Source organism: Eublepharis macularius, chromosome 1 (genome assembly GCF_028583425.1).
Source record: "Eublepharis macularius isolate TG4126 chromosome 1, MPM_Emac_v1.0, whole genome shotgun sequence".
Taxonomy (NCBI): Eukaryota; Metazoa; Chordata; class Lepidosauria; order Squamata; family Eublepharidae; genus Eublepharis; species Eublepharis macularius.
The window spans coordinates 64440053-64457252 of record NC_072790.1 but is presented as its reverse complement, the minus strand read 5'-3'; the positions used below and the strand labels follow the sequence as shown (position 1 = coordinate 64457252).

At 40.6% G+C, this 17200-nt stretch overlaps 1 protein-coding gene across 1 annotated transcript in view; it reads left to right on the top strand.

The window, feature by feature from the left end:
- The window catches only part of DST (dystonin), a 462451-nt gene extending 448656 nt beyond the window's left edge, over window positions 1–13795 (top strand). The window contains exons 93-97 of the mRNA XM_055002047.1: window positions 2978–3095; window positions 7792–7991; window positions 8454–8564; window positions 11017–11140; window positions 12728–13795. Coding sequence (XP_054858022.1) covers window positions 2978–3095; window positions 7792–7991; window positions 8454–8564; window positions 11017–11140; window positions 12728–12993 — 819 coding nt within the window. The 3' untranslated portion in view covers window positions 12994–13795. The remainder of the gene's footprint in view (window positions 1–2977; window positions 3096–7791; window positions 7992–8453; window positions 8565–11016; window positions 11141–12727) is intronic.
- Window positions 13796–17200: the final 3405 nt, after the last annotated feature.

The window sequence follows — 17200 nt, the reverse complement described above, 5'->3', positions numbered from 1 at the left end:
AGGTGATGCATTATCAAACAGCATAATTCAGAGTAGTCTTACTTATAAAGTCCATGTATCATATTCTATATTTTGTTAGAATTTAATTTCATCTATAATATGAGTATTAGTGAAAGAACTCTGTTTTCCTTGCCTTCTGCAAGAGGGGAAGAACTAGCTTTGCTCCAAGCTTTTCGAAAGAGTAAGGAACATTGGTGGGAAGGGGACTAGGCATTGGACCAGTGGGGTCTTGTGTATTCCAGCATATGGAGAGAGGGTGCAGGTGTGTATCCTTTTATGGTAGTCTACCCTGTACCCCTTGGGATCAATCCGGTAAGTTCATACTTCCCTCTAAGAGATGCAGCTTGGGACTAGATGTTGAACAGGAAGTGTTTGCTTTCCATCCCAAATAAACCACTAGATATGTGGGGTGATATTCACCTTCTTGGTACTACAGCATTTGGTCAGTCAGAGTGATGCCTCAGCAGGATGGGTTAGGAATCATATGATACAATAATGAAGAGTTCCATTCGGTACTCGTATCAGTCTTAACAAATTAGCCTAGTGCAGGAAAGAAAAATGAGAGGGAAATAGTGAGCACTACTGGTGGACTCTCTAATGGAGAGGAGCCTTTCAGTGCTTGGGAAAATGGAATGGGAACCCTTCTTGAGTCCGCCTAATTCAAAGGCATATTGGCTTGGGAGTATCTAGGCTGTTAGTGGCACTCTGTTGAGGGGTCTTGGCAGTGGTGAGCAAAAGGTTTAAAGCCTGGAGCCATTCAAAAGGAGGAGGCAGGAAGAGGCATCATCTCACCTGACTCCCTTAAGGTTAATAATTTCCTGCACTGGGATAGGGAAAGGTAATTGAATCATTCTTTTCAGTTGCAAGCCAGCACTAAAACAAGGCTATATCTTTAGTTTAACACTTAGTAGATGTGTCCTCCTTCCAAGTTCCTGGAGCAAATGTTTCCCAGAGCTTCTGAGAATAATAATGCAAAGATAAAGCAATTTTTCCAGAGGATTTGATCTAAAAAGTTGCTGCAGCATAAATAATTGAATAGAAAAGATGGCTCCTTGTTATGAAGCCATTTTATCCTTATTTAGGAATTTACATTGTATACATTTCTAATTTGCATGTTTACTTATTAGTAATATACTGAATTAATTAATTAAATTTTGTGTGTTTTCCTGTTATGTGGTTCCCCAAAGTAATATGCCTTCCCCCTTTGCTTAAGCAGTATCTCAATGGGGTGTTTTATTTAATGAGATCAATTTATTACTCGGTTTTAATTCATTTACTGGACAAGTATTGCTGTAAAACCATCATTTACTTGAAAAGATGAAATTCTGCATTTTACTTACGTTTAACTTTTGGTTGAAGTTCTCCATGTGTCTCTTTAGACTGGAGATGGCCTTAAATATCAGCAGTCTGCGCTTGCTTTATCTCTCTGATTATCTTTTTTTGTAAAATCTTGAGATCTTTTCTGTAATCATGAGCATCAAGAGAGCTTAGGTGAACTTAAGTTTGGATAGGATGGATTCAGAAGTGGGAAGAGAAAAGTTTCTATGTATATTTGGGTTCAAAGGATGCAGCTATGAGATTAGCACTATACTATTAATTTCCCAGTCTACAGCTCATGTGGGTTTGAAGTGTGTATACATAGAACGCTACTGTGACTTTTCTCCTAATCTATTTGAACTCATTCCTATATGTGTATTTATGGGATGAGAAAATAAGCTTTTGTCTGCTTGAATGAGCCCATAGATTAATCCTCAGTGTCACAGATACTACCTACAGGACATTTGAATTCTTGGTTCACCAGTGAATTTTGCATAAAGCTCCAAAATATCAAAAAATCACATCTGTTCTCGTTTTGTCACATTTGAATAATTGGTTATTCCAAAGGAACATATTAAAGGGCTCTCAAACCTTCCATGCATTATATCAGTTGGAAATAACACTGTTTCAGGGCTACTTAATGGACATTTTTGGAGAAGTTGGACTGGAGGCTCCCAGTTCATGTTTCATATGTTGTGTGCTCAGATAACAAGTTTTACTTTGATACCAAATCAAGTTATGAAACCAGTGTGGAGAAGATATATTTGTTGGCAATAAACTGAAAGTGATAATAGTCTGGAATGGATGTTATATTCAAAGAAGCACTATCCAACAGATACCTATTACACGGTTTATAGTAAAATAAGAACTAGGTGCAGGAAAGGAGATCACAAAATATGGCAGCTTCCATGCTGAAGATATATAATATCTTCAGCATGGAAGCTGCCATATTTTGTGATCTCCTTTCCTTGTCATAGGTTATAGAGTGACATTGAAACTGGAAAATGTGGCTCTACTCCACACCTCAACTGAGGCGAGGGCAGAACTTGTGGGTAGGGTAGCCCCATGGCCGGAGAGGTGTCCACTCAATCCAAAGCTAGATGTGAAGCCAGGGTGGAAAGGGGGGCTTGAAAGGCCTGGTGGGCACATGCTCGTGCTCTTTCATCATCCCACTACCCATCACAGCGATGGGAGGCAGAGCCATGCAAAGAAGTGATAAGAGTTTTAAAGTTCATGTTCCCTAATCTTGTAAGTTCTTGTAAATTCAGTAGCTAAATTTCTTGAGATAGTTTTTTCAAGACAATTTGAGGCTTTAATGCCACAGTTATTGATGCAATAATTTTATGTATTATGTTACTAATGAAAAGATCTCGAAAGCAATCAGCAGTCCAGCATAAAATTCAACCTAGTGGCATATGCTTGCACTTTTCCTTCCCTTCTTTCCCCCATTTCATTGCTGCCTTTTGGATAATGCAGTTGCATTCAACTTGAAAACAACCTTGACCCGTGTGCAGAATGAAAATATCTTTGGCGATTTTGCTACTAATGATTAAGGAGCGTCTTGTGTGTGGCTAATTTTAACCCACTTGGCTTGAAGTGATCGTCAGCTCTTTAAACTTCACTGGAAAATTTCAGCATGTTTTTCTATTTTTCTGCACAGTTTGGTGACTCCCAACAACTCCGTCTTGTCCGTATTCTGCGGAGCACGGTTATGGTTCGAGTTGGAGGTGGATGGATGGCATTAGATGAGTTCCTAGTGAAAAATGATCCTTGCCGAGGTATGTGAGAAGATATGAATAATCAAGATCACTGCTACTGATGTGGACTCATTGGGGTGTTGGGTGTGGGTGTACAGGTTGAAATATATATGCAAGTCCAGAGTTTTATTAAACAGTGAATCATTCATGGTGTTCCACACACACACACACACACCCTATTATTTAAAAGTCCCCATACTGGGGAAACATAAAGCCTGGAAGAAACAGCAAGAAAGTCATATCTGGTGAGAACTCTAAAGGTTCAGCTACTAAAAGCAGAGACTGTTGGAGGTGATGGAAATCATATACAGAGGGAGCTGCTATCTCTTTGACTTTATTTATTGTTTATCTCTCCTTATCACTCTTCATTTTCCTTGTTCAACCCCTCACAATTTCTGGAGGAAATCAGCCCCTAAGAAGAGAGATAAGGAGACTTAAATACCGAAGGGTTGGAGATAACCAGCAGCCTCCCCTTGCATGGGTACGTGACTGTGTTTCTGCCACCTTTCCAACTCCATTGGGTGAGTCTTCAGAATTCTCAGCAGGAGGAACTCTCTTGTGGTAAGACTGTTGAGTGCATCTGTGCACCCAAGCAGTCAGTGAAAAAAGAAAAGGAACTCACTGCCATCAGGCCCTAAATCTGCCAATGATTCTGATCTGTTTAGCTCAGATTAGGTGGCAGATTCAGCCCTCAAGAGCCAGCCTCATAGGCTCAGAAACCAAATCTGGGAAAAGCTCGGCTGGCTCTGTGCAGTAAGTACTGACTGAATTTAGTTGCATTAGGTTGGTCTTTTCAAGGGATGAGGTGGAACAGTCGCTTTAGGGATCACATTTCTGAAAGAGACCATTTCCCTATCTCTTATCTTCCCCTCTCTCCATCATTTAAAGAAATTAATGTGGAGGGAATCTTATTTTCATATGAGATGCAAATAAAAAAATTATATAACTGGGAACTAGAAATATAAGATGCTTCTTGGATGTGTCACCTAATTTTTTTTAATAAAATCTGCTTCTCAGGTGGAGCCAGATGGCCGTGTCAGTAGACTGAGACTAATAGTAAAAGTATTTGGTTTGCTCCAGTGGCTAGCAGGCACACCACATGGGCTGAGTCAGCACTTGGTTTTGAGTATAGCACATAGGAACTGCTTAGGGGAGCACGTGAGGGGGAGGGTCCCTGAAGTGCCGATACTGCCTGCCACTTCTTTTCTTGTTTAGTCTTCTTTATCTACCCTGTTTTCTCTCACCAGGGTTCATCCATAGAGACTGCGTACATAGGAGCCACACATGCATACTGTAGTCTTACCATATGAAATGCTGTGCTGGAGCTGTACTCAGCATTCTGGTCACTGCTTGCACATGTATGAGTTACTGAGTTCAGGCGTGTGCAGTAGCTGAATATGTTTCTGCTGACCTTTGCTGAAAAATAATAGTACTGACTATAGTCAATAGAAAACAGCTTGGCCACATAGGTAGGAGGTTTGTCCTGGTCAGTTAGCAACCTGATCTTATTTCAACACATGGTACAATGGGCAGTGCTGAAGGGACTTGAGGAAAACTTCAGTGTGCGTGTGAGGGTTTCTTCAGGTTCAGGTTCTGGGTTCTCACTGACACGAGACAACAAGCATTGAGAACAGCACATCCAACAGAGGAATGGCTGTGTAGGAAAAAACCTGAGTTGGGGGACTGGGAAAGGGCACTAGAGAATCTGTCAACTAAATTTTGGTGAGGGTGTTTTCAAGCCTCTATGGTGCATTCTAGTATGTGTTATATATGATTCTCAGCTCAACTCATATGGATAAAGGGGAAATTCAAGAAGAATGGTAAGTGTTACAGCTTGCTGATTCCAGGTGGAATAACAGTAACTTTAAAAAAGGGGGATTTGCTACTTTTGCTTTTTGGAAATACAAAGTAGCAGCAGAGGTTGATTATTTGCTTATTTAAGCGTTCTCTGTATTGAACAGAGTTGGGAAGCTGCAAGTTTAGGAATGAAAGTTGTATTTGTAGTACAGACTATTTCTTGACATACATGTTTGTATATATTTTTTCTTTGATTAGGCTAATTCTGTCTTACCCGTTCCTCATTTTATGAAATATGCTCCGAAGTGCAAAACAAGAACCCTAATTTGATCCTAACGACACAGGTGGATATTTCAGGCATGGTTAAGAAGAGGAATGAACTAATGAGAACTCCATGTCTATATACTTGAGTCTCATTTTACATTTCAGTTGTACAGAAATAAGTGAAAAGCAGGCCAAAGAGATAATTATACAGTCTGCACTGAAAGTCCAACTAATTGCATCATCACATCTCATATTCCACTCTACAGAATCTAACAGGACATGTGGCTTTCGGAGATCTGACTCTGATTATAATTGACTGCTGCAGTCATACTGCTAATCAAATGAAATAAGGTCTTTTTTCTGACTCAATAAAAAGCCAATTAATGAGCCTTTCTTCTCCCCTTCTTTGATTAGGGGACTGACTGTCTCTGGATGTAGTCATAATTCCTTAGATCTAGGTTAAAAACAAATGTGCTGTGAAAAGTAGAAGTTATGCTTGTGGACCTTCTCACCACACAGGTGTATCAAGAGTCAACATAAACAACTCAGCTAGAACTTTTTATTGGCTCCTGAAGACAGGTCTTTCAATCACAGCTCCCTCCTCCCCCTCCCAATTTTGTGGTCACTTTCCTCCCTAACTGCAGTTCATCGCCACCACCGAGTCCAGTTACGACAGAAAGTGCAAGTTTAATTTTCTCAAGTTTCGGTTTTTCAGTATTTCCTTATTTCTTTTGAATCTAAAAAGAGCACAGAAGGGTTTTATGTATTCCCTTCACTGCTCTTCCCACTAGGAAATGGGTGATTGACACAAAGTCCTCCAGGCTGATTGAGGGAGGGGACAGCAATGCCTGATTCTTCTGCACTCTGCTAACTTCTGTGCCACCAGGTGCTTCTGGCACTGAGCAATGGGATGTTGGCCCTCTGCACAAGGGCAGTGGGCCTCAGTTAGTGCCTGGCTGTACTGACTCAATGCCAGGCCTGCACCAGAACACCCAGACTTGGTGTATTCGTTGTTTGACTATAAGATAACATTTGGTGGAAATAAATAAATAAACAAAGATGCAAGTTGTCACCAAGCTTAGTGTAACTAGGGTGGAAAGCCTCAACTTCAGGGAATACAAATATGAGAAGATTTTTGGCTTTGCCCAAAGTTGGGTTATGTCTTCTATCCATTATGGGAGGTTTTGTTTTTTAAAAAAGAAATTTTCACTAAAAGATGCACTTAGCATACAGAATATGACTCTAATGACCCAAAAATGTGGGTTTATTTTAGCAATATAAATTCTCTTTCCAAGGTTAACAGACTTTTTGAAAGAAAAAATGTCTCTGCCAATGAGGGAGGCAAGATTTCATAACTCTGTAGGCAGGGTCTCAGAAATGTTGACTGTGTGTGGACAGGCTGAGGTCAGAGGTGAGCTGCAAAAAACTGTTAGCTGATTGAGGGGTTGGGTAGGATGGCTTAATAACTATTCACACTCCATTATATTCAAACACTGTGTTCTGCACTCATTTCACGCCACATAAGATTACATATTTATTTTCCACTCCCATCTCTTCCTTATGTTGGCAGGGAAGCCATTTTTGGCACAGATGACATTAGGACTGTCTAAAATGAAGATTTTACCAAAAGTGTTTTACTGTTGCTTAAGAGAACTCTGGTTCTTAGAGAGAACTTTCTACCACTTAAGATCTGTCTCTCGGCCTGCAGCTTTGAATCTCTTGCATATGCAACTGCTGTAATTGATTTCTTCTCCTGCTAACGATTTTCTTTAATATGACCCATATCCTGTGTCATTTTTTCTAGTTCATCATCACGGGAGTAAAATGTTACGTTCGGAATCAAACTCTTCAATTACCACTCAGCCTACTATAGGTTGGCAAACCCCTCTCTTTTGTCTCTCCTGTTCTTACGTTCTTTTCCATTTCTTTCCCACTTTGCTTTGAGATATATATACGTAAATATATATATATATATATTTAACAAAACGCTTCACGTATCATCTTTTTTTTAGCTTAACACTTGCTGCACTGGCTGGTGCTTTGAGAGCTTGCCTCTAAATTCCCTTTGATGCACTTGAAGAGAGTGTTTCAAAAGCAATTGCTGTTAACGTAGAGAAAGCCAAACGCTAACCTGTATAGGCATCTGGTCCTTATGGAAGGTTCTCATGTTTGCCTCTTCACCTGTGTGTGTCTGCCCAGCATCCAGTTACTTTCTTATCGTTTGGGAGTTTCTGTTTGTCATTGCATGCTGCCAAACTGCATTACTTTATAGTTTAGAATTAATATGGTTTATGCTTTTCTCTCAATATTTATTCATCATAGCCAGCATCTGTTTCTGAGTCATCTGAGCCAGTATGAGTAGCAATAGCATTAGTCAAATGGGTCTTCAGGTTGTGTCCGTTCACTGGTAAGCTGAGTAGCATGTTGAGCCATCCCATTATCATGCTGATTTATGTTGACAGCAGTTCATCTTTGCTGGCATAAAAATGTTAGATAATGCATATTCTACAAATGAACTCTTCTGTCTCAACCAAATGCATTCTTTAGTAATGTGTTTGATTTGTCTGGCCTATTTGTGTGAGACTGGGCATCGCTGACAGCATGAAAGCGAGATAAAGGAATGACTTTGCTCCCCGATCTTCTTCATATGTTGTAGCTAAAGGAAGGACAAATATGGAGCTACGTGAGAAGTTCATTTTGGCTGATGGAGCCAGCCAAAGTATGGCTGCCTTCCGACCAAGGGGGCGCAGATCACGACCTTCTTCACGGGGTGCTTCACCTAACAGATCCACATCTGTGTCAAATCCCCCTGCCCAAACAGCACCAACACCATCTGTTGCAACCAGCACACCCAAGGTACGTTCTGCGCATTGCAGTATTGAAGCATAATGCGTTAGTTAATAAAATAGGGACCAAGCATGATACAATTTGCAATACTTTATTTTAAAATCAATAGGGAAGTTTTTAATTCTTCTGTTTCTCAAAAAAAGCTAACAATTTTTTTTCATTATTTCCCCCCCACCCCCTACAATTGCAGCGGTCATGCAAGCCTGGGAAAAAACATGTAAGCTAATTGGAAACCGGAATAAACTTTTTAAAGGAGAAAAACATTAACTCCACCACTGCATTTTTAAAAGCACACATACATCCTTCTTTGTTTAGAATGCTTGTTGTCAGTTGCTCCTGCTTTTGTTTTGGTGTCTTTTGCTTTTGACTATGACTGGGAGATTCGGTCTCCATAATCTGAATATTCCACTCCATGACATTGTGTTCCATCAACTGTTCTTCACCCTTGTGATTTGCCATTGTTCCATACAGACACCCCATCATTTAACACGCAACTATGGTAAACCATGGTTGATAAACAGCAAAACGTCATCTCCTTGTAAGCCACCAGAGTGCTCTGAATATCAAGTGTCATCCACAGAGGTACAGTAATGGATGGATATTCTAGTCTAACAAAAATTTCCTTCACTAAAACTATTCTGTTAGCTAACAGTCACTCACTACACTTGTTCAGCTGTGCAGTACACTTTACATATTAATTCACTCTTATTTATTTTCATTCTGTCCAACAATGTGATTTTCTCTTTTTCCTTTTTTAAAGCCTGTAAATTGATCGGTCTTTAATGTGCTTTTTATGTGTGATGGTTGTTGACTTTACAAGCATGTCTTTTGAACTATAAATAACCACAGTCAAAAAAAGACAGTGGGTTCCATATATGTGGAATCTCAGGTACACATAACCCAGATGATGTAGTTCTTTGTCTGAGTTTCTCCTTCCTTCCCATTCCACCTGATAAACATTTCTGTGAAACTGAAAAAGAGCTTTCACATTCCTGCACTAACATATATGACCCCACTATTGTTTTACCTGCTTGTATCTCATTGACTTTCATTACCAACTAGACTTTATTTGTTCGTTAGGGCACAGTCCTACATAGAGTTGTGTGTTTGTAATCTATGAAATCTATATGTTTAAGCATGTTTAAATCTGTGTCAGACAATGTAGACTATGGCAGTTGGCTCAGTTCATAGTTGGTCCCACCCCTGATGGCTGAAGATAGGAAATGATAGTAAAATGAAAATTTGATAAATCCAGAAATAAAATATCTAGTGACACAGTAAGCACAATATAATGACAAAATTAAAATTATCCCATTCCTCCTTAAGTCCAGCAAGTTGAAATAAAAATGTCTCAGACAGCATCAGGATCAGACTTTAGTAGTTCTCCAAGGGAAAAGGTCTCATAGATATAGGGAAAATCACTGTACATGTGTCACCTTGTGCCATTGTGGTAAAAACCTTATGTACGAATAGTTTAAAGAGGGTATGAGAGATCAGTTCTTGGATAGTTCTTGCAACATAAGTTAGGGTAGGTAGCAGTCCTCAAGTACGTAGGAGTATAAGTTATGTTAAAGATTTTAAATATGGTAAAGATTGTAAAGTTCTCCTTTAAGTCAGTAATAAAACTCCTAAGTAAAAGATGAATTGACTCAGTAAACACTTTCCAATACTTTTATATAACCCTTCTTTCTTTTAGGATAGAGGGCACTTGGATGGTTAGTTCAGGGAAAATTGTCTTGCTGCTGTTGCTTGTTTGTCTGTTGTACATCTGTACAGGGTCCAGTTCTAATGCTGCCCCCCAGATTGTTTACAGTGTCAGTTTACAGAATGTTGTCTTGCTTTGCTTACTGAGGAGAAAAAACATACAGCTGTCCTCATTCTTTCTGCCACATTTGCTTCACATGTAGGATTACTGTTCCTGAATTTCCATAAGACTTAAAATATAGTGTAGGATATGAAATGCTGATGATTTCTAATACGATACTTGCTTTTTTCTGGCTCCTCAGAAAACTGACTTGATTATACCAGGGTTACGTAGAGAAAGGTATATTATTATTGATAAACCAACAAAGAGTCATATTTGGAAGGCAGAGGGATTCACAAACTGGAAATCTAGTCATTTATTGCCAAAACTAGGCATTCATTTAATTGCTCTCCCATGTGGAACTTAATTCTTGGTGGCTTTGCTTACTAAATATCGATCCTTCAAAGCCTGTAGTAGGCATTTTAAGTATCCTCCATTGCTCCTCAATAGTACACACATATTAAGGGTTGAAGGCTTAGAACACTGAAGTTCAAAATCTTTTTAGGCCATGACTGAAGGACCCTTGAAACATGACATTCCTCATCAGTAGTCTAGTTGTGCTTTCCTTTCCTTGGTTTGCATCTTGGTTGCTTCTCTGGGCCTAAAATACGTGAATTCAGTGAAAATGAGCATATTTCAAACCATGAATAACAACTATCTATATGTGTGAGTTCTGCCAGATACTACCTAGTCACATATCAATTAAATTTTCTTAAGAACCCTTGACCAAATTTATAAACCGTGACCTAGTTAATGAATTACTGTGGTAGCAAGAATCCATGTACACAATCATAAGCATTAATATGCTTGAATTAAAAGGTTGAGATCTTAACTTTGTTTTCTATTGGCAGAAGGCACTTCGGGCAGCAGAAAAGAGTGTGTGGTTTTTGCAAGTTTCCTTCTCCCACTGTAGATCCCCATGTAGCCCCAGGGCTCCACTACTCTCCAGGGACATGATTTCAGGGGCACATTAGGGTGCGTTGTGGGGAAGGAGTTTGGAAAGTTCACTTTAGGAGCACTGTTCTGCTACCACAAAATAGGAGCCATAACACAGTGATCAACTTACTACATACTGTTACTCTTTGGTTCCCTTTCCAAATCATATCACTTTTTGGTATAGCTTTTTCTTTGTCGTGCATGTTCCAAAGAAGATGGAATTCTGAATTCAGCTCTGCTTGATGCTGGTTCTTACAGTTTTTTCATTCATTCATTCATTATTGTATCTAACAGGGAACTCCAATACAAGGGAGTAAACTTCGATTGCCAGGATATCTGTCAGGGAAGGGTTTCCATTCTGGAGAAGACAGTGGCCTAATCTCAACAGCAGCTACAAGAGTCAGGGCACATTTTGCAGGTGAGTGCTAGGATCCCTGGAGTTATAGGGCTAGTAGGTCAATACAGTGGGTGGGATTAAAACCTGATCTGGCACAATCACGTTGGCATTTGCAATAGATTTTAAAAAGTGAGCTGCTCTGTTGACACAGATTGCTGCCGAGATGTTGTTAGCATGGTTGCACCAAGTCCAAGATTACTACTTCCACACAGCTTTGTACACATGAAGTTTAAGAACATTTGAACTTGTGCCTAGTGTTCAATCTCATTGTTTACTAAAGTTATTTTTATACTATCCTCATAGTCATAAGAACATCAAGGCTGTGTACAAAGATAAAAATCATTGTGCATCTTTCTTGCTTTGGCTTCTTTGTAGTTATATGTAATACTTCTTATCTGTGTGCAGGCCATCTGCTTTGCTCTTTGTTGAAAGGTCACTCATTCAGCAGCATATCTGCTTATGACACCCTGTGGCCTCCTCCTCCTCCCCCTCTTTGTGAGGCTGATGTGGCAAGGAATTGATTTCCACAAGATTCTGGTTGCTGGCCAAGTTGATATTAACGCAGGGTTACGATTGTGTTGCTATTTACATGGTGCAGTCCATGCCTGTGGGCCTTTACAGAGCACAAGAAGAAAAGTCCCTAACCTGAAGAAACTAAAACCTAAAATCCTGGAAAGTAAATGAACACAAGGGGATCAGGAAGGAACAGCTGAGGGTGAAGGGAAAGAATATGCCTTCATATTCTTAGTGTCAGTACGGAAGAGGGACTTCGGGGTTGTGTCAAAGATTTGACAGAGAAAGCAAGTTATGTTGAATTTGAAAAGGGCAACATCATATAGGTGTTCTGTGAGAAAGGTTCCAGGCACAGGAAGCAGCCAAGGAGAAAGGGCAGAGTTATTTAGGGGAGTGGAGACCTTTGGAGGGCTGAGGGTAGCGGAGGAGCAAAGTTCATGGGTCAGAATATACTAGGCTATGAAGTTGGGCTGAAATTGCAGGGTGGGGGGTGGAGTGACCCAAACCCATGTTAATGGAGGAAGATCTTGTTCTGGATCAAATAGGAATTGAACGTAAAGATTTGAAGAGAGGTATTGCATAGCCAAAACAAAACAGATACATCCAGACCTGGACACGTAGCTTGACTTTATGTTGACTTTATGTCTAATATGGTTGCCCTGATGCCAAAGTAGAAGAGACTAGTGTGAAAAGTTTCAGCTGTGGCTTCTAAGGGGAAGTAAATTGTATTAAAATCAGTAGGATATCTGTCCTTTTAAATGCCCTGGTCATTGTTGTGCCTGCAGGGGTTGGCAGGCACACATTGTGTTGTGCCTGCAGGGGCTGGCAGGCACACATTCCAGGTTAAACCCATTTTCTTGTGCCAACAGATAATGTTCTGTGTACCAGAGTATTCCTAACAGGACATTCCCAAGAACAGAGTAGCCTTTGCTCAGGCAGCTCTCTGTATGTGTGCTGCTGCCTCTGCAGCTCTTAGCATGGGACATTGGGCATAGAGGGAATTGGGTGTGGAGAGGAGTCTGTTCCAAAGCATCTTCCTTGTTTGCCTCTTCTGCCTCTGTTTGCACTGGATGTATTTCTTCCTTCCTCTTGCAGAAACTAGAAAAACTCCAAGCAGGCCTGGAAGTCGGGCAGGAAGCAAGGCTGGCAGCAGATCTAGTAGCCGCCGGGGCAGTGATGCCTCTGACTTTGACATTTCAGAAATCCAGTCAGTGTGCTCAGATGTGTCAGAGACTGTTCGCATTGCAAGCAGACCAACACCCCGACCTTCTTCTCGGTCTGGATCTGCCAAGCCTTCCAAAATCCCAACTCCGCAAAGAAGGTTGCCTGCCAACAAATTAGACAAGTCCTCCAAGAGATAGTCTGATTGGCTCGGTCAAAGTCTTCTCAATCCTGTGCATTAAAAATATTTAAGTTTGTAAGATGTAAAATATTCTGTAGAAATTATTGTGAAATATTAAGAGAATTTGGATTTTTAATTTTGCAGATGGCCTTATTTGTGTATTTGTCTTGTTTGTTTTATGTGTATAATTTTTGTCAAGTTTTGTTTTGTTTATGCCATATCCTATGTGAACAGGGGAAAGAGGTTTTTTAATAAATGTAAACTAACGGTTGTTTGCAGTAATGTGTAGAAAGATCACTAAAAGCAATTTCTGAATGTACAGTGAAGTCTTTGCGTCCTAAGTCAAGAAGGCCTGTTGCTTCATCATTAGAGTAACAGTAAAGGATACCTCATAACATTGTCTTAAAACACAAGACAAAAGGCAAAATTATGCATTTTGAGCAGAATGGACACTAAAAGGTGTGTGGCAGGGACATTAAGGAACAGAAGACACCATTCACAGAGCGGTTAATTAAACAGCATTCTCCAGAGAACTCACTGAGAAAGTTACTTAAAGAGCACTTGCCAGTACTACAATACTCCAATATCTTGCAGCATTTTCTGTGCCATTGCTTTAAAAGAGGCCAGACACAATCTGGATACTACACCAATTACACTTGTATAAGAATGCCAGTATAATCTGCATTGATGTCAATGTGAGGTTTTCTTTTGCTTGAGTGGATGATAGCACTGTATCATTGGACTCATTTTATATCAAAGCAGTTTTGCTTGAAAAAAAGAAAAGGAAAAATCTATGAAATAAATCTTGTTCCTTCTCTTTGTTGCTGTTGTATTACTTGTATCTCATAAAAATCAGTATTGAGTGTCATGTTTTAAAACATCTAATCTGCAATACCCCTAAACCATAACTTTCAGGACACTTTTCGATTTAATTTTCCTATTCTGCACCAAATTTTGAATAATTGCTGAACTTTCTGCTTAATGCAACTTTTTCATATAATACGTAATATGACAGATTGCCATTTGTTTTACTCTGGCAATTTTGCTTTTGTACAAGAACGTGATAGTCTTGTGTCATGAATGAAAGAATGCTAAGTGGACATATGAAGAGAAAGAAAATTGGAAGAAAGTCAAGTGAATCGAGGTGAGATTGTATGAAGGAGAGGATGCTCTCTTGAGCTTACAGTGGCACAAACATTGCATTAGGAAGCGTATCATTATATCTAATGTTTAACGTGGCCAAATCTATGGATATGAAAATCTGGCGATTGGAGCCATGAAGCCAAGATGTCTTTCTGCATACCTGCAAAAGGCCTAGGTTTGTAGAAAAATCTAAAATCTACACAAAATACACCAGAGGTTAAGCCCCATCCCCAAATAATAGAAGCAGCGCCTGTAGTTTTAAGAAATGGTGGGCATTGTGGGGGTCGCTAGGCAACTGCAACAGTATTGCCAGCCTTCAACGCTTTATTTCAATCAGTAAAAGGCAGGAGAAGGGGGGCAGGGTCCTTTCCAGGGTTGTTTTAGCCATGAGAGGAACTCACGGGCGGGAGGTGTCAAACCCAGCAGAAAGTAATTAACTACTTGCAGGAGTCACCCAGGCCTGGCTGCTTGCTACTATTCAAGAGCAACCATCCCCTGAAAGCCAATCTAGTGTAGTGGTTAGAGTTTTAGCATCTGGGAGACCCACATTAACATCACCACACTACTGTGGAAGCTCACTTGGCCAGTTACATTTTTTCTGCCTAACCTACATCACAGGACTGTTGTGAGGATAAAATGGAACAGGGGAATGATGTGAGTTTCTTTGGGTTCCTGTTGTGGAGAAAGGCAAGGGTATAATAAATATAGCTGAAGATGGGGGCCAAATAAAAACTAGATTGGGGGTGGGTGAGAAGGAAGCATGGAAAGGTGAGGATATGGGGGTTTCTAAGAGGACAGAAAGAGGAAATAGTGTGAGGGAGCGGGGTATGGAATACCACCTGCAAGTCCCTGCAGCTTCCCTAGTATGTAACTGGCTCCCACTTGTGAAGTGGTGCCATGCAACTGGGCCATAGTTTTCCCAGGTAGAAGCCGGGGAGGGGGAAGGTAAAGCTGAAGATGATGTGGCAGATAAAGTTGAGTTGGGTTTGAGTGAGAAGGAGACAAGCAGGAAATGGGGAGAGGCTATTAGAACTATCAGGGATGGGGAAGAGGAAATAGTGGAGGGGGATGGGATGCCCCCCCACAAGTCCTTGCAGGTTCTACACTTTTCCTATACCTAATGCTGAACCTGGGCCCCATATGGAATCATAGACCCAGAGACAGGAGACAAGGGGTGCTCTGTAGACCTCAGGCCTCCCAGGGGAGGTGAAGAAAAATGTGGAAAACAAGATAGAGGTATGGTAAGTTCCGTGGAACATCCCCTTCCAGGTGGCTGTGGGGTGGGTGAAGAGGTAGAGCTGCCTAAGCTGGGTTGGAAAAGCAGGAGAAAGAGGCCTGTAGCTGACGCCACCACATGAAATAGGCAGGTGGCTGCTCTGTGGGTGGGCGAGAGACCTGGAGCTGTTCCCTCACCACCACATGAGCCAAGCACCAATAGCAGCAGCTCTGCTGGCTAGCAGACTGATAATCAGGCTAGCCAGTGAGGGATGGGGGACACAAAAAGGATGAGATTCCCCTCCCCTGCAAGTCTGGTGGATCCCCACTTGTAACTTTTTGTTCCCTTTATGAGACTTACTTTATAATTTTAAAACAATTGCCGTGGCTTTCCTCCATTAAATTCGGGCAACCAAAACTGGCAAGGAGACTAGGATTCCCTGTAAGAGGAGGAAATCCTTCAAAGGGGTACGCTTCCATGATTTGTTGGAAGAAACCAAGAATATTAAGTCCCATATGTAGCAGGTACCACTCCTGTCTGCTAGGAATATGTATTAATTGATCAGCCCTACTTTATTATTATTTGTTATTTACATTATTTATAATCCCCTTTCTCACTGAGACTCAAACGTAAGTCATTATAGTCAATATCTAAGACATTTCAACAATGTAATAAGAGTATATACATCCAAATTTGCAAAGGTTTAAAAGCAGCAGAAATCCCAAGCATAGTTGAATAAATGCTGAAACCGAGCATAAGCAATTCTAAGCCAACACAGAAATTACCCAGTAGGGTCATATCTACAGCAAGAGACAATGCGTAGTGGTAAAGTCTATAGTCCCTATCCCTCTACTTACGCAGCTTTTTGAGACCACTTCCTTATAGTACAGCCTTCCTGAGTAAAAAGCCCTCTTGAATAATTCAGTTTTGCATCGTGCAAAAACCCAGGAGAGTAGGAGCTTTCTTGACCTCTTCAGATGGGCTGTTCCATAAGATGGGGAGAGGATGCATGTGTACGGGCAGCTGTTGATTTTGCTCATGTGCAAGATGGAACCTGCAAAAGCCCCTGTTCATATGGCTGAAGTTGCTGTGGTGGGACATAGGAAGAGAGGCAGTTCTGTAGATCAACTCCATTAAGAGCTTTGTATGTGATAGCCAATACCTTGAACTGAGCCTGGTAACTGATAGGGACTGCAGTGGAGTGACTGCAGAATGGGAGTAATAGGCATGCTTTTCCTAGCTCCCAGTAATAACTGAGCTGCAGTGTTTTGCACCAACTGGAGTCTCTTAACTTAGAGGGGAGACGTGTAGAGTAGTCGAGTCTTGATGTTACCATGGCATGGATACAGGTGGCCAGATTGGCTGTGTCAAGGTTAAACTGAGTTTGTAGAAAGCATTTTTTTGCAGGTGCCTTAACCTGCTTTTTTAACAGTAGCATGGAATCCAGCATAACCTCTGGAAGGGGTTGGAAGGGGCCTTACAGACCATCTAGTCCAACCGCTTGCCCAATGCAGGAACAGCCTAAAGCATAAGTATTATAAATATTTTAAAATAAGCATAAATATTACAATCAAACTATACTTTTTATTTAAACTCATGATGGGAGAACCTTTCATGTTGTTATTTACAATCCACGTTTATTTTACCAAGGGCTTTACAAGTGTTTATATTTTTAACCTTCACAGAAACTCTGTAGAGATTTGTTATTGTCATTTTGCGTTTAAGAAACTGTGAGTGAGTCTTTCTAAAAGCCCACAACCATGACAAGGATGGGACTTCTCTCAGAATTCTCAAATACTGACCCCAGGGATCCTAGAAGCCCACAGCAGAAAACAGAACGGACCAAAAAAAAATTAGCTTGATTGAA